The following is a 23,970-nucleotide window of genomic DNA, read 5'->3' on the forward strand; positions in this document are numbered from 1 at the left end:
TCTTGTTTCTTGTTAAGACTGAAGGATATTTACAAAAGCCTCTCTAACAGCCCAGATCCACAAACCAATTGCAGTACTTTCTATAGCAACAATGGCCTTATTACACAAGAGTCATAAAAATGGTGCAAATAGAAGAGGAGTGTTTGAGAAGGGAGATCACAAGCAGCTGGAATCACTACTGACTGAACAATGCCATTCTTGGAAGGAATGTTTACTTCCTGCTTGAAGCAGAGTCTGAGCACTAACAAAACCTGCACTGGCACTTCAGCTGTTGATTGACAAATATCAAACTTCCAATTCCTGAATAAGTCACAGAGAAGCCAATGAAGTTCAGCAGTAGGACTGTTTAACTAAAGCAAGGTTTCTGTCACAGCATGGCAAATCACTTCATTGGTCACTAAGGACTCGGTTTGGTGCCTGGCCACATCTAAGGCCACTGAGATGCCCAAAATGTCTTGTGGGTCCTCACCCTGCCATCTCAGAGGGTTTGGGGTCTTTCTTTTCTTCCTGTGTTGTATCTTGCAGACTCATCTGGGTGTTCTGTATATCCCTGGCACTTGAAAGAGTGCTAAATGCTTCCCAAGCCCTGAAAAGTGTGTCATCATGCAAGACCAACAACTCACTAGTCTTTTAAAATGGGAAGGTCATGGCAAATTTTCTATTTGCCTCTATCTCTTTATTAATTTCTCTGGCCAGCCCTTGTGGATGCCTTTCTTGTCTCAGTTGGCTCTGGCAGCCTTAGTTCCTCACTAAGGAACGAAACCAGGAGGCAGGGCACAGGATCCTCGCCACCTCCTTGCCCTCTCACCACTCTTGCAAAAGGGCGTCACACCAAACGAAGAAGGGAGCGGAAAAGGCCCCGCGTATGTCAGATCCCGCCCTCCAGTGACTGCACAGCCCAGCCGCTCACCCTGTGCCCCGGCAGCGAGGAAGGCGCGGCCCAGCCGAGCAGCCCCGCCCGCTTCCAGCAGGGCCGCGCCCCGGCCCGAGCCCGCTCCGCCCCGGGGCTGGCGGCGGCTGCGCGGGGCCGGGTCCCGGAGCGAGCGGGTTCTGTCCGCCGCCGTCCCGGCCATGGAGGCGGCGTGGCGGTGGCCGCTGTGGCTGCAGGGCCTGGCGCTGCTGTGGGGCCGCGCCATGGCGGGGCTGGAGCAGATCAGCACCACGGTTCCGCCGGCGCCGGCTCAGGGTAAGGAGGGGCGGGCGGCGCGGCGTCGCTCCCTTCGCTTCCCGTCCGTGCGGCCTTCCCAGGCGGGCCTGGCCGGGCAGAGCGGCGCGGCGGCGGACACGGGCTCGGGCTCGCCCCGAGGCCTGCAAGGGCCCAACGGCGCCGTGAGGAGAGCTCGGGGCTTGCCGTGGTGCTGTGTCCGGAGCGCCGTGAGGAGAGCTCGGGGCTTGCCGTGGTGCTGTGTCCGGAGCGCCGTGAGGAGAGCTCGGGGCTTGCCGTGGTGCTGTGTCCGGAGCGGAGCGGTCCCGTAGGCCGGGAGGGAACAGCCCGCTCCCAGCCGAAGGACGGGCTGATGGCGCTGGGGTTTGCCCGCCTGTGGGGCCCTTAGGGTGTCCCGTCCTTGGCACAGACAGACAGCAGTCCCAGAATCGCAGGATGGTGCAGATTGGAAAGTACCACAGTGGTCTCCTGGTCCAACGTCCCTTGCTCAAGCAGGGTGATCCTAGAGCACACGTTCGCCAGGGTTTGTTCAGCCCTGGGTGATGGTGAGGAGTGTGGCTCAGGAGAAGCTGACGGAGGTGCTCATCCCTTCCTGTTCTGCTGGAATCATTTATCTCTTCGCTGCTTTTGGCAGGCAGCCGGTGAAACTTCTCCTCTGATTTAGTTGCCACCAACAGATGTGACCACAAAGGTGTGTGTCAGGTTGGCTGACATCAAATGTGGGCATCTCAAGTGCACCTTTTTTTACTGAGATTTCATTATTTCAGTCAAAATTATTGCTTGTATCTAGGATTAGGGGGGAAAAAAAGCTTAAATATTGTGATAATTGCTTGACCTTTTGGAATAAAAATAAGTGTATAATCTCTGTATTTTGGTTTTGTTTGTTTTTCTAGCATGTTCAGCGTTTTCCCTGAAGTCCTGTGAAGAATGTCTAAAAAATGTTTCGGTAAGGTTTTCAACATCTTTTTTGATTGATAAGAATTTCCACTTTATATGAAAGAAAACTGTTAGGCTTTCTTAGCTGTTTGTTTCTCATTTAACTGATAGAATCAACTGATGTGTTGCTTCCCATCTGTCACAGGTGATGCCAGCGAGCTTTCACTTAGCCAGGGTGGCTCCATGCTTTGGTCACTCAGGTGTTTCTGTGCTGTGTCTGGAGAGGACACACCGAGTCCAGGCTTCCAGTGTCAGTGTGTGCTCAGGGCTTTCATAGCTCAGCTGAGCAGGTTGATCTTGCTGCTGCCTCAGACTCATCCTCATTTTGTGCGTAGCACTTGGTTAAATGTCCATCGAATAAACTCAGTCTTAGGCAGTTAAAATGCCTTGCTTTTCTTGTGTTGTGCTAATGATGCGCAACGTTTATTTGCTAATCAATGCAAATCAATGGAAGTGCCTTTCTCTAAAGATGCTGCAAGAAGTTCCTGTAACTGAGGCAGAGTGTGCTGGTCCCTCCCCTGACTCTGTGCTGAAGACTGCCAGGCTAAGCCACTGTTGGTAGCAAAGTGTATTTCCAATGAGATTGTGATAAGGCAGATGTTTAAATGTTAGAATTTGTGTTTCTGTTCTTTGCTGAAGACTTGTTTAGCTCTACAAAAGTATTGTGATAAGCATGCAGAAGGCATTAGTCCCTGCAGAGCAGAAGTGTGAGATTGTTTCAAATTCAATCTTTAGATGTCACAGAAAAGAAACATTTCAGGAGTCTTAAAGTTGCTTAAAAGTTTCCATTACTGGAAAACCTCTTCACCAGCGAAGATTGAGACATATCTGAACTTACCTGCTTGTCTTATGCACATTTTGGCTTTAAGGGAAAAATATTAATTGAATTGTATTGATTGTCTATAGTCAGATTCTTTTATCTTTGAGAATGAGTGAATTGAAATATTTTCTTGTACTTCAGCCCCTGCTCCAGCCAGGAGCTGTGTCAGGTATTGCCTTTTGGGTTAGACACGTTTTCAGTAGTTAGGTGCAGGAGTCTCCATCAGAGGGATACAGCTGGCCTTTCTGGGCTTCCAGTTGTCACCAGCAGTGTGCAGTCATTTGGAGTAGAGGAGACCTCATGAGCCACCTAATCCAGCTTCCTACTCAAAACAGGGTCAGCATTAGGTCCAGAGATTAACAGTGACTTTTATTATGCCCACTTGTAGTTATTATTTTTGAACTGTTAATTCTTATTAAATATTTGAACCAAAAAATCATATTTTCGTCTAGCATCCATAATTATAAGGGCACAGTTTTTGCAAAGTGAATTCTCTTTTATTAGTTTTTTTTTTTTTGGTTGATGTGTCCTTATGGGTATGTTTAAATTGTACAGACTGCCAACTACAAAATAGTAATATATTCTTCTTGTATCCACACTTTTCAAGAAAGCAGCATCTGCTACAAATTGTTTCCTTTGTATTTAATGTTTTGTAATCCATTAAGAGCAAGATAACAGGCTTTGTGTAATTGAGGATGTATGACAGAGATGTTCTTAATAGTACTGTTAGATAAAGCATAGTTCCTGGCTGAACTCTTTATAATGAATCCTAAAAAAAACATGTCCTGTCAGAGATTCCTATTGCTGGTATTCAAACCTATTTCACTGTTTGGGTTGTGTGGTAAATGACTTCTGAATAAGTATTTATTTTGACAGATGATAACCAGAACCTAAGCTTGATGCTTAGAGATGACTTCAGAAGCAGAAACGTTGTGCTGAATTTTATCTATAATACATATAAAACATGAAATTGTAAAAATATCCAGATACGTGAACATGTGCAATTAAGATACACAGAATACTCTGCAACTCAGACTGGATGAGGCTGTATCATTCATTACCTTGCAGAAAAAGTTCCTGTAGACTTTAAAGAATTCTTTACTATTTTCTTTTTGTTGATAATCAAATGCAAGGCTGAAGTAATATTATAGGTGTGTTTTTATTCCTTAAAGATATGAGGTGTTTTAAAATTCTGAACAGTCTTCAGTCTGATTTTGTATTTGTTAATTCCAGTAATTTTAAACCCAAAGCCATTTTACCCTTAAGTATGCAGAGTACCTCAATATGTTTCCAAATATTTTCAGGCTAGTATTACTTGTAAGTACAAAATGTTCTTATCCACTATTCAGTTTAGGTTTTTTTACTGAGAAATTGCACAAGCACTTCTGTATGCTGTAGAAGACAAAGCACTTCCATTTCTCCAGTGTTACATTCACATAAGAAATCTATCTTTGGAGTGGTGCACTCAATTGTTAACTGTTTTTGAAGATTAATAATTTGGGCTTTTTCTTGTTTCTTTTGCACAGTGCCTTTGGTGTTACACCAACAGCACATGTATTGATTACCCTGTGAGAAGTATTTTCCCACCGTCTTCATTGTGCTCTCTCTCAGATGCTCGATGGGGAGTTTGCTGGAGTAGGTACTAATTTTACTTTTGCTGTAGAGAATTATTTATAAGTATGATTAAAGACAGCTTGCTGGAGCTGTTTCCTGATAATTTATTTGGAGGTGCAGGGTGAGGAGGCAGTGGTTATGCTTTGAAGCCATAGCACCAATCAGTGTAGGTATGGTGATGGAATGGCTTTAAAACATTTTTACTTTCTTTAAAATTTCTGAAAGCATTGGATGATTTGTCTAGATCCACACTTGTATTATATTCCAATGGCAGCAGCGGACCAATATCACATGAATAGAGTCACACAGAAATTCTTGAACGCTGTTTTTGGTTAAACAACTGAAATAACAATGTAATTGATGGGTACCAAAGGCAATGTAGATAAGGTTAAGAAGGAGCATGCGTGGTGCCACTGTGGGTTGTAATCCTGCATGGTGTAATTGTTCTTCAGTTTCCATTTGCTGTGCATGTTTTACTAGAAAATACACGACTGAGCATGTTCTGCCATCAGGGTGAAATATTTGGAGGTGTTTTTGTAATAATGTGTGTACAGGTCTAGATTCAGACTAGACTGGAACAGAGAACACCTAAGGCATGGGAAAGCTGCTTGTGTGAAGCAAGAGTACAGCTTCAGTCCAGCAGAGCAAAGACTTGCTGCTTTCTGTGTGTTTGTGCATGGACAGCAGGAGGCTAAAGGACAAAACCAAGTGGGGGTGAACTGTCAGTGACAATGCTGACTGGAGAAAGTTACCGTGCTTAGGGCAGAGAGGTTTTGCAGTAGTCTAAATTAGGGTAGCAGAAGTAGGAGATTGCTGTTAAAGTGGAGCATGCAAGTTCTGAGCACTACCACTTAATGCCTGCTGCAGAGTGACTAGATGAAAAAGTACAGGTGAACTTCATCAATTCTGTGTTCTTAGAGAAGGGCTTTGTTTTCTGAGAACAGGCATTTGTACTTAAACTTTTGTTGGAGTTTTTTAGAGTACGATAAGAATATAATTTCAGTGATAAAACTCACTTTTAAGAAAACTGGGCTTTTATTATGACATTTTAGCAGATTTTTTTTCTGGAAGTGTGGAGGGCTCACTCCTGCCAGTATCTGAGTACTTCACACATCTGCTTGCTTCCTCCCTCTCTCCCATGGCCCCAGTGGGATGGAGGAAGAAAAAGGAACAAGAGCAGAAAACCTCCTTGATAGAGATAAGGGCAGTTTAAAAAGGGAAGGAAAAGGAGGGAGAGGAAAAAAACCACAATTTTTTTAACCCCCCCTCACAGGCAGACATGCTCAGCCAGTCCTCAAACAATGAGTGCCCGTTGGAATTGGCTTTCCCTTTGGAAGCCAGTTCTGCCCTCTACTTTCCTGTCCTTTACCTCAGATTTTTTTCCCTGACCATGACATTGTCTGGTGGCCAGTTTGGCTCAAGCATTCTGTCTGCATCCCCTCCTGACCTCTCTCACTCTCTTGCCTGTGTCCAGCCCTACTCACTGGGGGGAACAAAGGGAAGGGGGCAGGGGACAGGTGGGAAGATATTTTGGTGCTCTTCAAGCCTGTTCAGCAGCAGCTGAAACATTGGTGTGTTACCAGCATGTTTGAGCCAGAAATCCAAACCCAGCATCAAATGAGCTGCTGTGAAGTAAGTTAACACTCTCAAACACACCAGGTAGAGAAACAAGTTCTTTTCTACTGATACTCATGGTGATCTTGGCAGTTTACTGCTGCTATGGAAATGGCTTCTATGTTTTGTGCCATTTGTGTTTCTAGATTGACTGTAGCTTAAACACAGAATGAAAACTTCATAATGGAGCACATTCTCAGTAAAAAAAAGTAGGAAAAAACCCCAAACCAGAACAACAAAAACACCCTCAAATATGCATTTCCTTAATAGGTTTTTCACAAATTTCAAGCAGCAATATGCAATAGGGTTATATGGTCTTATTGAGACTGTCCCTGACAAACACAGCAGGAAAATTAATTAGCTTGTGAAGGTGGTGTTGATTTTTTTTTTCTTTAAGCAAATAAAATTAAAGAGATGAATGTTGTTCACCATTGCTGAAAATGAAGGTGAATAGTGCAGCTTTCAAAGTCAAAAACAAATTACTGGCTTCCAGTTACAATTTTATATGAATTACATGTGTTGACAGCTTATTAATCATAGTGAAGTGAAGAACAGTGTAATACAAAGTAGCTTGTGTTGGGTGTTTTCCTGAATAGTAAGCAAATGAAATAGGTACTGTTGCCAGGAGTGTAGACTGAAAACTGATGGTCTTTTCCTTCACTTTAATAGGTCCAAAAAAACCTTTTTTGCTTCAGTTAAGTACTATGCTTTTGAAAGAAAAAATTTGTTTAAAACAATTTTTTTGAAAAATTCTTGCTTTATGGGATAAAGTGCATTTGTTTGTAACCTGTAGGGAAGTAACAGAATGAGAAACGTGGTTTTACTAAATGTCTGTTCAGTGTGGATTATGCATAATAGCAAAGTTTTAATGTGGTATACTGCATTTTATCTGGGGTAGCTCAACAGAATTGTGTTTTGCATACAGGGATGAAAAAGCATGTGGGAAGGAAGGGAAGAGTTATCAGAAAGATGAATGTTACTGATGGAGTCTAACAAGCTGAATATATTCATGTTTTTCAGTAAACTTTGAGGCTTTACTGATTGCCATGGCTGTGGTAGCTGGGCTCATTCTGGTGTCCCTCACAGTCTGCTGCTGTTACTGCTGTTACTGCAGGAGGCGTTCCAGGAGGAGGAGGTAAACGTGCATTTGTTTTCTTTACCAACACTGGTCCTGCCCTTCCCTATCTACCTACAAGTTTTACTCTCCTTTACTTACACTAAGAATATTTTCATTTGGAAGCAGTTTTGATCACTTTGCTTTATTTGTTTGAGAAAGATAGCAAGATAAGAGATATTTAGTGACAAGTAGTATGACACTGGAAATGATGCTGGAATGACACTGAAGTGATTTTTCTAGTGGTAACAGCGCTGATATGTCTGACTTCAGGTAAGCTGTTGCTTTACACTTCTACATTTTACACTTTCTTCTTAACATTGGACATAAAATCTCTCAGTGACCAGGTAAATCCTTGCTTCTTCTGATAATGGTGTAAATAATTTCTTTCAAGGCAAGCTCATGGTACAGCAAAAAGGGACCAGGTGAGTAGAAAGTAACTGAGCCACAATGTCCTATATGGCACTTGGTATCCATCTTTCAGAGTTGCTCTAGGATCTGTCAGCAGTCCCTATATAAGGGATTAGCTGTCTTTGCCAATTCAAAAAGATATTCTACATGTAAGATAATACTTCTTTGCTCTAAGATACTAAGAATAATTTACTTATTTTCAAGGAAAGTAGTGCTGCAAAAATTAAATGTTCTTGAGATCTTGGAGAACTTGTAAAATTGTTTTTTTAAACTGGCGTCTCTGAGTAGCTAATATTCTTAAAAGGAGGGAAGCAGTTGATGAGTAGGTAAAATAGTACTGCTGTGTGAAGGGGACAGCACAACATGCTTCCCTTTATCAGTTAAAGTTTTAAAGCTTTCTGGACAGTGTAGTTTCAGCTACCTCTGCTCTTTTTGTCATTCAGTACTTGTATGAATGAAATGGGGACCTTATTTCTTGGTTTGAAATTATTCCTATAAATTTTTACAATACCTTTGACTTGTTCCTGTTTGAGATTTGGTTTTGGTTTTTTAAAAGAACTTATGTAACTGTACATTGTTTAGTGCTGACCTTAAAGCCAGAGAAATATGGTACATCTGTGGCTTTAAAGAAATGTGAAAATAATTGTAAATAACATCTCATTCCTTTCTTTCTTCCCTGAGAAAGAAGCTTGTACCTGTTTGTTGGTAGGCTGGTATAGCAAATCTGCCCAAGTGCAAAAATGAATACTCTTTAGCCCTGTGCTGATAAGCCCTGGAGATGTAAAGAACAGGTTTATATATTACATAAGATCTGCCAGCATCCTCTGCAGAACAACTGAGTAGGCCCCTGTAGCTGACATGTCAGCAAATGAAGCTTGAATCCTGTGAAAAGAGATACTTGTGCTGGACTTCAGTTTTAGTAGCTAAGTTGTCCATCAGTACTGTAACATCTAATTCTAAAAATAGAGGGTTAGTTGAGAGTCATCTTATGGCAAGACTCCAATGGTGTCAAGCTTCATCTTGTGACACTTAGAGGATTTAAAGGTCTTGTCAATCTGGGGTCCAGCTTATTTCAGGAGGAGTCAGAATGTGTTATTACACTGAAGCCTGGTACATTATTTGCTTTAAGCCCAGTGGTTCTCAGCAGGAATTCTTTTGCTCTCTTCTTCCTTATTTTTGGGGACTCATTTTCCACAAATGAAACTTTTTTTTTTTTTGTGAATAGGACGAAGGAAGGGTTGTGGAAATGTAGTACTAGATCTGTTCAGCTGATTCCTTTTTAGATCTGAGCTCTAAGGTGTAACCTTGTTTTGCAGAAGTATCAGTGTTTCTTTAGGGAATTCTTAAGCTGGGGGTGTTTAGATGTTTGAGAAGCCTGAACTTAGGTTTTCCTTGAACACAGAGAATACTTCAGTGCATCAGCCCCCACATCAGTAATGTAGTTGGCTCATCTGTGGCCATCCTATCACAGGAATTCTAGGAATATTGGTGCATAGTTTTTGTTTTTTATCCTGTGATTTTGGACTTCTTAGAGTCTGGTTCCTTGTACTTGACAGTTCTATGAACAGCTATTATTTGTGAAACTCTACTAAATAGACTCTCAGGAACTTCTGTTGTCAACCATGTTTTCATTTGTATAATCTCAAACTTTCTGAATTTGGAAGAACAATTCATTCCAAGTATCCAGAAATCAGAATACTGTTTAATTACAGGGAAGAAATGTATTTTCTGAATCATATATCAACATTTGATTTATTTGATGCTTTCATATTTTGCAACACCAATTGTGAAGATTATTGCATAGTTATAAGACATGAGGTCTCCAGTAAAGCAGTTTTACAGAAGGGTGCCCAAGAATGGGAGCTTTTAGTCGTGCTGGACATGCTGATGTGGAGACTTGATTAGTTTTCCAAAAGAGTCTAACATTGTTTTCAAATAAAAGTGACCTGTTTGTGTTTCCTGCTCCCCCAAGATTTTTTTTAATTCTTTAGGTGGAAAAAGCTGGGACTAAGAAATTTGTTTGTGAAACATTGCATGGATTCTTAAGTACTGGCTTGTATTGAAATAAATAAAATATTGAGACAGATATATGGACTGTTTTGAGCACATGAAGGAATTGAGTTCATATTTCCAGAGCTGAATGTGTCTGAATTTTGTGTATTGAAGTGTTTGACATGCTGTAATTAACCACTGGATGTCACTCTTGCTAAACTTGGGTCTTGGTGGCTGCAGATGAGTGGTAATGCTGCTCAGGTGTATTAATATTGTAAATATTCAGCTCAGACATCTTCAGAACTTTATTCCCTTCTGGAAGGTGATTAGCACCTGGCAGTTGTCCATTTACTAATTACTAATTAGCAAGCATGGCATTTGTCCATTTACTAACCCTGAAGAATCATCATAAATTCTGTCAGGGAAGAACTAATAGAAAAATTGTTTGACATTTGCTTTAGAGTCCTACAAGTCTTACAGGGTCTGTCTAATGGTTAAGTGAAACTGAGCTTTCTGCAAGGCAGGACACAGAGCTAAAGTGCAGCAGAGAATTCAGTAGAGAAATCTGCACAAGCACAGCTCAGATGTACTGTGTAGGTTCAGCATTTCCCAGAGTCACACAGCTGATGCTCAGGTAAATCCTTGCTCATTCCAGAACAGACTCATTTCCTGGGGGCAGCTTGAGATTGGATGGTAATGGTTGTTGGAAAGATAAATTGTTCTGGCATCAAAGGCTTATGAACCATCAATCATCTTCCAAAGGACAACAATGGACTTAACTGTGCACATGCAGAACAGTGACTCTTAAATGGGGTGTGACACATGGGGAAAAGGGCAGCTAGGAATCCTGCTTCTGGAACAGTCCACATCCTCTTCCTAAGAAGCTGTAAATAGTTCTGTGGAGGCTGAAGGACATATTACTGCAATGAGTACAGCATTTGGATATTATAAAATGTGAAAGGATAATTACACAAACTTGTAAATGAAACTTACTCAGCTGTGAAATTTCACATGGCTATGAAGTACTAAATAGTGATAGCTTAGCAATAAAGTTGCTTTTTCCTCCCCTTATTTTTCTAACAGACTAGAGGAAGAAGAGGAGCAGATAGCTAGGAAGAGAGAGGAGAGAAGGCTACAGTCTCTTCAGCGGTAAGTCTTGACAGCTTGATATATAGCTCTACACTTCCTGATGATGCAGGAGTATTCTGCCTTTCTAAGAAATACATGGAGTACTAAACAAAGAGGCATTGTGATGTTAGGCATGACAGTGTCAGGTTTACAAAACAGCTTTATTATGAGATTGGTGAACCTGATTAGGAGCTGTATTGCTGTAAATGAACAGAGAGCAAACAAGTTGATGCTCAGTGTGGCAGGTACTATGAGTGATCTGTGCATCATTGCAAGTGTTGGCAAACATTATCCAAGAGGAGAACAGATGCAAATTTGTTTTTTGGGAGCTGAAAGTGTCAGACTTGAATGTACATGAAAGGGTAAGAAATAGGTGTCCAATTCAGGAAGTATGCTCACTCACAGTTTCTCAGATAAGTTATGTTGAATATTTGCAATGGATCAGAAAAAAAGGGGAATTCTCTACTTGTTAATCCTGTTATAACTAGTCACAGCACAGTAGGCCAAGTGCTAGTATGAATGTGCTGTTTCTCCTATAATGCTTTTGTTTCTTTCTAAAGAGGAGGGATCCAGTGAGGAATATCAACAGTTTTTGTATGCCAAAACCACTTGCCTTGTGGTGAAATGTACATCTTTAATTATGCTGCTTTGTTCAGCTAAGACAGCACTTACCTGTGTTTGTTATAAAGCATAGACTTCTGACTATGTGCATAAAGGGATGATTGTGTTCTGTAACCTTTCCACTGTGATTTGTGTATCAGCTTGGTACAGTTAATCTGTAGGAAGTCTGATGCGTCTGGAGTGTAAGGTGTGCTGTGCACACACCAAGCAAGTAGTGCAACCTAGAGCTAATATCAGCTCCATTCTTGAATTTAGCTTAGGAGCAAAGACCACTGGGAGCAGGCTACTCTGCCAAAATGATTCCTGCAGCCTTATTTAGAGCAGCATTCCTATTTCCCAGCTTGTCTCAGGAGTGTGTCTGTGAAACAGAAACTGCTTTAATTGCAGGAGCTTAGCAGCAGCCCTGGGGTGTTTCCATGTTCTGAACATGCACACCAATTGTGTGTGTGGCTGGGGGTCATGGGAAAACACGAGGACTAAGCCACTTCCAGCACCTAGAGCACCTCACCCTACCCACTGCCTGCTTCCTCTAAGACCTTTGGAGAATGAATTGCTACTGGCAGGCTATAGAACAAATTAATATTCTCAACAACCCATTTTTTACAAGCAGCCTGCAGAGGAAAACACTGCCTTGTACTGTGTAGTCCTTCCTTTCTACTGTGAAGTTCTCACATAGTTTATGAAAATAGCTGAATAGATGTTCAGTTAAATATCAGATAAATGTTCAGATAAATATGGGAGGAAAATAGGAGCAGCATTGATCTTGTGTCTGTCTGGCTTTGTTTTTTTCTTGTCATCTTACATGTTGTTTGTTTTTTCTGTGGGATACAGCTACTTCAAATACAGCTTATATCAGCTGATGTATGGTTCATATCAGTTGGCAATGGAAGGTGAAGAGGACTAGCCTGAGATTCGTTTCATGATTCCATTAGTGAATGGTAAAAACAAAGCAAGGAGGCCCCAGTTCCATAGTGTTCCATGGAAATATTTTTTGTGGAAGGTTTAAGATGATTTGCAGCACCTAGTATTTTCTGTCTTTCAGGTACACTGTAAAAGTCTGCTTTTTAAGTTTAATACTTGTTTGCATTGAAATTCAGTTAATTATGGATACTTTAGTGTCTCTTTGGAAGATGCCTGTTAAAATGAAAAGTAAAGGTTGTTATGTTGGCTGTCTGCTTATTTACACAAGGCTGAAAGCAGCTGTCAGTTCAGTGAGAGGGTTGAAAATCACTGGTGATGGTTTGAGTTTGCACTTATAGTGAGGGGCATGAAGGATGTCTGAACAGGTATCTTATTGCATAGCTTTAGTCCTTTATTTGACTTCATAATTTCTAACATGAAAAATAATTTTTAAGTATGGCATTGAGTAGCGAGTCTTTTTCTATACACTCAATTATTTACAGCTTCAAATATGTGGTATATTTTTAGGTTAGATTTATATAATTTATAAATAATTATTTATTTTAGAAGTTTATAAACAAATGCTAAGCAATAAGATCTAGTGCCAAGTATAAATTGATAGAAGGAAGAACAAGGAGAGAGGCCAGGGAAAGAAAGGATGGCAGTTTATTTGTGAAGAACCAAGTATGGAAAATTATTATGTGAATTGTTAGTATTGGGAAAAATACTTCCTCAGCTTATAGCAGGGGGGACAGCTTGCATGAGAAGCCAAGACTTCAGGATGTATAAGATGGAGTAATAGCAGCAGTGTTAAGAAACAACAACTCAGAAGACTGAAGTGACTTGAGCTGATCATCATGTGAGATGTGGGTGGTACAGTAACTCTGGGTGGCTGATGCAGGGACTGCCTGTTCAGAGCTGTGTCTGGTTCCTCTGGGTTGATGTGTACCTGAGCCTTATTTACTGAGCAAGGATTTACTCGTGGGTGAAGTGATGCCTGTCAGTTTGAATGTTTCACTGATATTAATGGTTTTACCCTTCAAACTTAATTAGGTGTTTGGTGGTTTGTTTTGAATAGCCTAGGGAAGTATCCCTAGCCTTTCTGAGGTTTAAAGCCTACACAGCTTGATTTTGCACCATCCCCTTCTTAAGCAGGTGCTTGCTGAATTCAGAACTGATTCACACTGGCTGCTGAAGTGTACTGAGCTACTGCAGCAATGAGTCTTCATTACTTCAGACAGGATATGCAAAACAAGGAAGAAATGCCATTAGTACCACCTGTAATAAACTTGGTTTGAGCTCACAAACTATACAGTAGAAGGATTTAGCTTTATGTTGGAGAAGGCTGCTTTAAGCAGAATTTCTCTATTCTCTTCCTGAGATCCCTTGTCCCATATAATATCTTCCTGTTATGTACCACAGAAAGCAGAAATCCTGTTATCAGCTTACCTTCAATGGGTAAATCTGTCTCCTCTTTTTTCTGTTCTCTTCAATGTCTCAATCCTGACTTTCTTCTTCTACGTGAATTTCATTACCCGACTCTCCAGCCTCTGTTAGTGCATTTTGGCCAGGTTGCTTTGTTTACTGTGCTGCCTGGGCTTAGTAATGCAGGGGGATGTAAGGGACATGGGTGTCTCTGGGAAACAGTAGTGGAAGCTTTTGAGTCTGTCTGTCTTGTTTGGTTTTTCTCATTGTGCTTTATCTGCATGCTTTCCCAGAAGTGCAATTGCTGGAAAAGGCCACTTCAGCCCTCAGCTCTGTAGGAAGCAGGATAATTGCTTCTGAGGACACACAGGGGCTGATTAGCAGTAGGAATTGTTTGGAGGTGGAATATGCATAGGGCAGATGGGATCTTTGGTGAATTAAGCTGTCAGTGCTTAACAGCTTTCTGCTGAATACGTGCAAATTGGAATCCGGCAGAAGTCACAACTCATCTAACTGGGTTGAATTTTGACAGGGGATAGCAAAGGGTGCATTTTTTTTTTTAAGTTTTTGTTAGAGGGACTTTTATTTCCCAAATTTCATTTCTTGTTTACTCAAGGTGTATAGATCCTGGCTCATACTCATTAAGCAGTTGTGGGTATTGTTTGTTTTTTTAAATAAGCAAAATAGATCCTTCCTTTGTAATATAGGAAAACTGTCTGATAAAAGATGGAGTTTTTTCCATTTAAACATATTTTTCCCCCTTCACCTTTGCAAAAGGGAGGGAGAAATCGACTCCTCAGACAGTTGGTTTATATGAATAATTTAAGTTTGGCAATATTAGATACAGCCTTAAAAACAGTCTTATGGTCAGACAACATAAAAACCAATTTATATTTAGCATAAAATTTTAATTTATTCTCTGCATGGATGCCATGCAGGATTTTAGAAAGTAGTAGTTTTCACTTACACTTGCTGTACATCTTAACCAAAATAGTAATACACCTTTTTATCCTTTTAGTATTATTAGATTGAATTAGTATTTCAAAGTATGTTCTGTGCAAAGCTAAGTTTTACAATTATGCTCCCTGCTTGAAAGCATTAAGGAGTGTTCCATTTTAGTGTAGTGCCTTTTTCTTATGTATAGATCAACATCTCAGTGTGAATGTGTGCATGTATGTGGATGCTTTACTTCTATATAGAAAAGTGTTTCTTTTTATTGTTATACATCTTATGTTCGCACTAAATTCTGTTAATAAGAATTTATGGTAAGTCTTATAGACACAGTGTATGTAAATACTTACAGATGAAGTGTAAATAGAAAGATAATATATATATAATAAATATATAACTGCTAAGTGTGATTTTTTTTAAAATTGTTATGTGATTACTAATGCTAATGTAAAAAATGCTCATGTCCTTTTTGGATGTAATTATAGTTTGCTTACAGCTCAAAAGATGTTCTGAATGTTCTTCTGATGCCTTTATTTCTTGTAGGAAACATGAAAGAAAAATGAAGCATGATGAAATACGTAAGAAGTATGGTATGTGTCATCTTGTTTTGATCCTCTGCCTAAGTTGATTCCTTTTTCCTAATGATGGATAAAATTCACAGCAGAAATAAGCTGCTTTATGAGCAGCAGAAGTAACCAAGCCCAGTTTTCTGCTGATGCCTGTCTTCTGACACCTGATTTTAGCATGTTTATGCTCCTGTTCTCTTCCTGCACTAACTGTCCAACTGGGCAAGAAGACAGTGTGCTTGGGATGGGCACTTAAATATATTGGTTAAAATAAGTGTTTTGTTCTGTCTGTTCCTAAGTAAAAAGACTGAGTTTGGGGGCTTTTTTGTTTGTTATTGAATGTGATAAATCAGCCTACTTGAACTTTGCTGCTGGAGTCATGGCTATTGAAGGAAGAGAGACTGACTAGTAGATAGCAAACTTTTTAAATCAAGCTTGAAAAAGAAGGGTGGAGGATGCAGCCTAATGTAGGGATAAATTATTTTTTTCTTTGTTTTTAAGTGGAGCTATCCAGTTGTAGAATATCACATCACAAGACTGTAGGACCTGCTGTGTTGTGTAGGAGGCTCTTATTATGTAGGCTTGTCAGTACTTGCACTTTTCATTTGATTTGTTCATAGGGTTAACAGTACTGTGTATTCAGAGACAGATCTGCTAAAACTCTGCTGCATTTTTTATTATGCAAATTGCACTAATGTCAGAGAAGGTGTTTCTAGGGGTCTGAACAATCACTCAAAGCTGTTAATTTTCATCCTCTTGTTAAATGATTGACAGAGTGTAGGAATGCCTTCATGAATCTGCAGCCTGCCCTTTGCCTGATGCAGAAGTGATACAGACAAACTCTGTAGGGAATTCTCTGCCTAGAGAACATTTGTAAAAGAATGATCCTTTGCTGGAATGGAGGAAAACTACACTGTGAAGCTTGAGCTACTGAGGAAAGAATGTTGTAGAAACTGGAAGTAATTTTTGTTAAACATCAGTCAAGGAAGTTGTTCTGTGGTATTTTACAGGATAATTAACCCTGTATCTCAACCACAGTTCAGTTTCAAGAGTTGTTTGAGTGGTTGACAGCAATAGTCCAGATGTGAAAAAAGCAAACAAAATCCAAGCACAACATGAAACAATACAGGCTTTTTGTGATTGTTTCTCCTTAGAAGAGACCTGACAGTCAATCTCAGCAAGCTGGAATCATTGGGAAAGATCTGGTGAAGCACTTAGGGCAACGGCTGTGTCCCCACAGTAACGCAGCACTCAGTGCAGATGGACCTTTGCATCTCTGGATGCAGCCCAGATGCAGCCCTGGGTGCAGAATTGCAGTTCCCATATCAGAGCCCTGCTCTGGGGTTCAGGGATGTGAAAGCTGCATCAGTTATGTTCTGCTTGTGGAACCAGTTCACTTGTCTCTGCATGGCCCTACATTTTACTGAAGACAGCTGTGTGTTCAGTGTCTGCTTCAGAGCCTGGTGGGGTGCTTTGCTGGATCTTGTTGGAGTACTTGAGTTCCCTGAAATTTAAAACTGTATAATGAAATGCCTTGAGAATACAGACATCAAATTCAATAAATCAAGTATTGCTTGTAGCTATACTGTCCACAGTCATAGGAGAGCTAGTGTCTTTTTGCCTCCACTATCAATGAATAAATGAGAAACAAGTTCATACATTCATTGTGTTAATGGAAAGTGTTCCTTCTGTTAAGAAGTCAGACATACTCACTTCTTTCTGCACTTCGGTTTTGCAATGCAGCTTACCTGCTCAAGATTGCAATTGGACTATAAAACTTAAATTTTATTAGCAAATTTCCATATAAAGTTTATTGACAGGTTTGCTGTATTGCCAAAACAAATATTAATTTATATTATCAGGTATATCAATTTAAGGCCTGGAATCTCATGGTTAATTTTTGTTTTATAGAAAAAATTTAACTCTCACATAATGTAATTAGCACATCCTTAAAGGATGTATGTAATTGAGGAAAAATTAAATACAAAATATGTATAAATTTTGAAATTAAAAAATACAATTGCTGTTGAATGTAAGGGTTGCATTCTGATAATAGACAAATGGTGGTCAGAATAATTCCATGAGACTTGGGTCTCTCTTTTGTCTCATTTTTTACTGTCTAGAAAATACAGATGTTAGCATATTAAACATAATCTAATAAAAATTGCTGCAGATAATTATGGAGGCACTAGATTATTTTGCACCCTCACAGACTGCAGAGAGGATTCTCAGTTAAGCAGGCATGGCTGAGTGGCAGAATGACAATGACTTGGTTAACCTGACTGTAGATACAGATGATGATGCCCGAAATTTCAGTATTTGGTTGGCTTTAAGGGAATGCCTTTTCCCATTTCATCCCCAGCTTTCCATACCCCATTTAAATGGTAATTACACATTTATAATGCACTGCAGGTGTCACTCTAGCCACAATCCTCTGGGAGCATTGGAAGCAATAGAGAGCTTTAGCAGCCAGGAGTACGCACTTTCAATTGTTTCTTTGTTGCACAATTTGATAGTATTTTTCATTTGCTCACATATATGAATGCAATATGATTACACAAATTATATGTTGACTCTTAGGAAAAATTTAAAGTAGAATTCGGAGTACTTTGCAGCTTGTGTAGTACACAAAGGAACTACAATTTAATTCCTGCTGCATTTGCTTCCATTGTGTGTTCAGTATAGCATTAGTGAGAAGCTGCTTTATTATTTATTTATTTGAGGATTTTGCAAAGTATTAGTGGAAGGATTTTTTCATTTAATTTTTGCAAAATGATAATCATTTCATTGCTTTAGTTCTGCAAAGATTTTGATTAGCTATTTTAATGGTATGTAATCCTCTCTTGTTTATTCTATGTAAGGCTTTGGTTTTTATATTCAGTAGTTTATGACGGTAAATGTTTCTTCTGTTCAAGGTAGATACTTTGCCTTCACCTTCTTTAGTGTTCTGAATGCAAAGCAGGAGAACCTTACATTGCCAAACACTGAAAGCTATTTAGTTTATTTGTTAAGAATACAGTTGTTAATATGGGGGTCTAGAAATAAAGAGGAAAAGTTTAATAAGGGGTGAAGACATGCAGCAAACTAGGTTGGTTTTTTTGTTTTCAGCTATGCACAGTCTCTTACAAGTATTTCAGTTGTTAATTCTCTTTTTGGGCAGTGTTGATACATGATGAGAGTCAGATCTCAATGACTGGGAACATGTATAGTTAGTATACAATATAAATGAATATGCTGGAAAGAGGTATTAATTTCTTTTGACCATTGTTTTGTCATTTCATATTTACTAACATGTTTCATTATTTCCTGTAAACTGATGAAAGATACTTGACTACTATACCTATCAAATTTTTGAGTGTTTCATAGATACTGCTAAATAGCTCAAATACTAACCTCAAAATGAGGGTAAATAGAAGTAAGAACTCTTAAGTGACCTGTGTGCCAATATTCAAGTTCACCAGTGACATGCAGTGGACTTGATTGCAAACAAGGCTCCTGAAGATGCAAACATCTGGTTTCTCTGAACCCCTGAGGGTAAATGACAACTTGGGTAGTGGCTCTCATGTCAGACAGGAAACAGTGGAGAGACAACTCCTGTCTGGTTCCAGGCAGCACCAGAGCTTCAGCTGAACCAGACGTGCTGCCCCATAGCATGGGCTGCCCGCCCCTCAGAGTGGCACTGACAGGGCAGCTGTGGCAGCTGACAGAAGGTTTTTGTCATGCTCCTTTTTTTGTATGTCTCCCCATATAGTTTTTGTCCACTTGCTGGAGCCTGATACTTCTTCAGTAAGAGTTGGTGCAAGTGATGAGCTGCTGTCTCACTCCTCTTACGTAAAGTAATCTTATGATGCACTTAAAATTATGAGGATAAAAGAAATTTAACTGCTGGATACAGGCTTTAGAGCAAGGCTGAAAGCAAAGTGTATCAGGTATTGTAACCCCTGGTTATCCTCATTTGGAAGGAGGGTTTGCCATTTCTTTTGGAGTCCCTTTTTCCTGGGAGATCAATTTCTGAAGTCAGAGCCAAAAATATTCACACTAAGTTAACCCATAGTTCTTAAAGCCTATTTAGTTTCAGTATTTTGTGATGAAACAGGTGAGAGTACTTTTAGTTAGGCATATTAATTCCTGATTGATGTTGATTAGATCTGTTCATTCCTAAACATAGTTCAGTAAAATTAAAGCAAGTAAAGTACTACTGGGAATGGCATATGGAGTGAGAAGTAAAGATGACACATTCACTTGAAATATGAGGATTAGTTTTCTAAAATGGCTTTTAGCTGAGTGTTTTGGGACAGGGGAAGAGGAGAGTATATTCACTCCTCAGAATGATGTAGGAAAAGTTTATCAGGATTCTTACATGATCCTCTGGTTAATTTGAAATTGGCACTACTGGATGTAGAAAATCTTTTCCATTGGGTTTCAGCTGCTCAAGCTGTAAAGAACAGTATCTAGTGGTTTACTGTGCTACTTTCAGACCTGTGAAGTGTTGAGTATGTGTCCTGAATGAAACAGCAAAAAATATAATAAGCACTTGCCAGACTCTACAGAGAAAAGTCTGCAGGCTGTGTTCATTTTGTCAGGCAATATGGTAGCACCTCTTGCCACTTTGTGGAAAGCTTCTTGAAGTTAGGTGCATTTATTTGTAAATGGAGCTTAATGAGTGCAGGGAGTTTATGCAATGGCAATTGTAGTAATAGTGGTAATTACCAGTATTGATGCTATTTTTGGTAAATGCGTTTTGTGTTTCAAAGGGCTGAAATACGGGAGTATTTCAAATTTTTTTTTTAAATTGGACTACTCAGTTGTGTTTCAGGTAACTAAATCTATGAGGAGCCATATATCCTACCTGCCAAAGTATTAACAAGTCTGGAGGAAGGGTGGGAGTGGTGACGATCTGGGATTAAATAAATGTTTCTTCTCTCTTTGAGCTGGGGTGAAATTAATGCAGGACTATTACCTGAAGGCACTGAAGGTTGAATGGCAGGCCAAGGATAAGAGAGGATTTTTTATTGTGTATTAGTTTACTTGACAGCTAGAATAGGCATAGTGGACATCACAACTGCTTGTTTAAATGCATGAAAGGTAATACTAAAGTCTGAGAAGTGACCACATTCTAGAAGCTTAAAAATATATAAATTTCAAAATCTGAAAATATTGTAGTTAATTTTTGGCAATTATATCATCTAAGCACATTCTTTGTAAGCAAATACTTAATTTTTTTTTCCCCAAAACAATTATAGAAATGGATAGAACCTCTGATACAAGGTACTATACCAGGCAAATAGACTATGTGTCATGTTACCTGGCTGAAGCTTTAAAGATGTTACTGGCTTACTCCTTGGACAAGTAAGGGTCATATATATGAGGGATAGTTTGGATATTAACATTTTGCAAGTTGACTGCTTGTAATCTTGTTTATTTGAGTGATTATAGGACTTTTCATATTTATTCTTTATTCCAAATATTTACTGTTCCCTATTAGGTAGTTAGTGGCAGTAACTGGTACAGTAATCAGCCCTGAGCAGTTGTGCTGCTTGACTGGCATCTTAAAATAACCTGGCAGTTCAAAGGAAGCTCACCAGCTGCACAAGGTAGGCAATAGTGTAGTCTGCCTCCAGCACCATTAGGCTTTGACTTCCAGATAAAACTGTCAATGTTCAATATCTGTGTGCAGGTACATGTGAAAAGGACTGAGAGTTCTTACAAGGTTTGGCAGTGACTAGAAATATTTTTTTTCATTATTGTGAATCTGAACATTTGTGATTTGGAGTTGCTGGGCTGCCCTGTTCTCTGTCTCCACACCTAGACAAATGAGCTGTGGAAGAGTCCTTGTTACACATCAGTAGAAAAACCTTGGCAGAAAAAGTAGCAATAGTGTTCTGTCCTTTCACAACATAAGGTCAGCCTCTACACTGTTATAGGACTCCTTTATTTTCAGTCTCCTGCCTACCCCAGGTTTAAAGTGTAGTTTAAAGTCTCTTTGAAATTATTTTCTGTGTGGAACAGCGACTGCTCAGCTGACCTATACAGAGGATGCTCTGCATATCCAGGCACTCAGCGTAATTGGATGGCTTTGCTGTGCTTGCTGTGACAGTATTCTGGTATAAAGTCATTAAGAATCTTTGTGAGGGAAGCATGCTGGAACTTGGATTAAGTGATGCTCTCATTCTGGTCCCTGGTGGTTTTAGTGCACATAAGAAGTGATCTTCATTTTTTCTTAGAGATTATTGTCCTGTTGCAGATAAGCTGTAAGTGGCTGAATGTGACAGATGGTTGGGTATAATTGAAGTAGAACTAAGTCAAAGTAGCAACATCTTACATTTTAAAAGGATGATGATCTTATAGTCACTTGCATTTATAAACTGGCCACTCGGAATCTGTTCTTCTTGAGACATCTCTATACCTGGATTTTTTTTCAACTTGACTCTCACAAGTGCATTTTTTGGGGTATTATACCTCACAGATGAGAAATTGTTTTTCTATAATAATTTTTCATAGAAAAATGTTCTCTCCCTGCTAAATCATGAAATACTTATTTGTTGTTCTTATTGTCTGAGAAATAAGAGTGGTTAAGAGCACTTCCAATTTATTATAATACTTGACTGTGGGTAATAGAGCAGCTATTACAAGAATTGCCTTTTGGATTTGTTACATGCAGTTACCAATAGCAGTGAAGTCAGTAACTCAGAGTTTTTCTGTAAAAAGAAAATTATAACTGTAGTCCCATTTTGTTTTACAGGTCTTCTCCAGGATTCTGATAACCCTTACAGCAGATTTGAGAATGAATGAAGATGGGCACCTTCCACAAGAGCTGTACTCCAGAATCCAGGAAGACAGTTTGTTTTCATTAGCCCTTTGTGCTCTTTCACTTTTGTTTTTTTCTCTCCAAAGTGTTTTTTCCTAGTTGTAAAACTAGAAGCAGCTAAAGACTTTCTGAAATAACATGTTTCTATCTCCTACATGTATGAAACTAATTTTCCATAAATGTTTTTTGTTGTTGAAATGTTCACTGAAGGTTATCTTTCCTCTTCCTAAAATCTATATTTTATTACTTGACTTAGATGGTTAATAGTCACAATAGTGTGATTTTGAGTTCAGTCTTAACTGCTACTTAAAAGAGTTGTTCTCATGTTCCTAAATAGAGATTATATATATATATATATATATATATATATATATATATATATATATATAAAACAAAAAGCAACATGGAAGTACAGCTCCACATAGCAGAAGTAGTTGATGAAAAATACATCATGCATATTCTTGTGGGTGGAGATTCTTTTGCCTGGAAAAGCATCTTCCAAGAGTGTAATGTTTAAGGGCTGACAGAGAAGAGCATATTTGTCTTTGAATAATTAAATTCAGTTGTGGGAATGTTAATATGTACTTCAAATACAGTTAGCAAAATTGGAGAAAGGTTGATCTTGAAACAAGCATAGTTAGGTGTTCCTAAATTTAAGAAACATCAGCCTGTGTGAGCACTTTCTTCTGCAAACTAAATGTATATTGAAAAACAAAATAGTATAAAGTTGCCCAGATTCTGCAGTTTACCAGGGCTGACCCTGGCCAGCAGCTGAAGCACTGCCCAGCTGCTTCCTCCCTCCCTTGGGGGGATGCAGGAGAGAATGGGAACAGCAAAGGGTTGAGATAAAGGCACAGTAAGAGAAGGAAAGGAGAGTAGAGGGAACAAATTCTGCCAAGGCAATTGGCACCTCCTAGAAGCAGACCTCTGCCCAGCCTCCCCTCCAGTTGTCTTGGTGAGCCTGGAATAGGGTCAGTTTGGGTCAGTTTTGGCCAGCTGTGCCAATTGTGTCCTCTCCCAGCTTCTTGCTCCCCCCTGGCCTAGTTGCTGGAGCAAGCAGAGTGGGGGGAAAATGAAACCTGGATGCTGTGCAAGCAATGCTCAGCAAAAGCCAAAGCACTGGTGTGTTACCAGCACTATTGTTGCCACAAATCCAAAGCAAAGCAGCACCATAAGGGCTGCTGTGAAGAAAGTTACCTCAGTCCCTGCCAGAGCCAGTACAATAAGAAGGCAGTATTTTTTTTAACCTTTTATTGTTCTTTTGATATTTCCATAATGTGATTTATTTCCTGTCTTTCTTACTTTTCATAGAGGTATTTCCTGGAGCACTTTTAGTAGCTTACCAGTATGATGTGACAAGCAAAGAGCTCTTCTGTCCCCCCAGTCTAATTGTATGTTCCTGTTTATTCTGCACACTTTAAAGCACCTCCCTTGCTGTGTATTATCTATTAAACAAATGTACAGTATTGAAGATGTTTGTGTTATTTTTGTTCCCCTTCCTAAAATAAACTCTCCAATATTTTGCATATGATTCTGTTTACTTCTGTTGTTCCATACCATTTTAAATTAACTTGGTTTAAAAGAAGTTTCTAAGTATGACTTTGGAGAAGGAAAAAAATGCATTTTTGCTGGTTGTCTGTGGCAGGAATTAGATCATGCTTGTGGGTGAGGATGTAAATTGCCATTCCTTGCAGTGTCTAAGAACCTGCCTCTGCTTAGGTTTAGTAAATAACACTTATCACTGGTTTTGGTGCAGTGTTCTTTCACTGGCTTTACCTCTTCAAACTGTCTCTCGGTACAGTTTCTGAGAAATTTATATAAAAATAGGTTTCCTACTTTTTGAATCTGTATTGTAATTACTGTTAATGAAATACCGGTCTGTTTGTTTTTTCTTTTTTCTTTAAC

At 39.4% G+C, this 23,970-nt stretch overlaps 1 protein-coding gene across 1 annotated transcript; it reads left to right on the forward strand.

Annotated features, from left to right (window-relative positions):
- Nucleotides 1–1,030: 1,030 nt before the first annotated feature.
- Nucleotides 1,031–23,591, forward strand: LOC134415555 (pituitary tumor-transforming gene 1 protein-interacting protein-like). The gene is made up of 7 exons (XM_063151040.1): nt 1,031–1,186; nt 2,059–2,111; nt 4,448–4,556; nt 7,170–7,284; nt 10,750–10,815; nt 15,235–15,281; nt 22,000–23,591. Exons 1-7 carry the CDS (start codon nt 1,072–1,074, stop codon nt 22,047–22,049), a joined length of 555 nt encoding a protein of 184 aa, XP_063007110.1. The 5' UTR covers nt 1,031–1,071; the 3' UTR covers nt 22,050–23,591.
- Nucleotides 23,592–23,970: the final 379 nt, after the last annotated feature.

Source organism: Melospiza melodia, chromosome 1 (assembly GCF_035770615.1).
Source record: "Melospiza melodia melodia isolate bMelMel2 chromosome 1, bMelMel2.pri, whole genome shotgun sequence".
Lineage (NCBI taxonomy): Eukaryota > Metazoa > Chordata > Aves > Passeriformes > Passerellidae > Melospiza > Melospiza melodia.

What these genes read in the sequence shown, in the direction of transcription:
- LOC134415555 (XM_063151040.1), top strand. Translation starts at nt 1,072, where the DNA reads ATGGAGGCGGCGTGGCGGTGGCCGCTGTGGCTGCAGGGCCTGGCGCTG. An exon ending in TCCGCCGGCGCCGGCTCAGG is followed by an intron (nt 1,187 to 2,058) that starts GTAAGGAGGGGC and finishes TTGTTTTTCTAG; the next exon opens with CATGTTCAGCGTTTTCCCTG. An exon ending in AATGTCTAAAAAATGTTTCG is followed by an intron (nt 2,112 to 4,447) that starts GTAAGGTTTTCA and finishes TCTTTTGCACAG; the next exon opens with TGCCTTTGGTGTTACACCAA.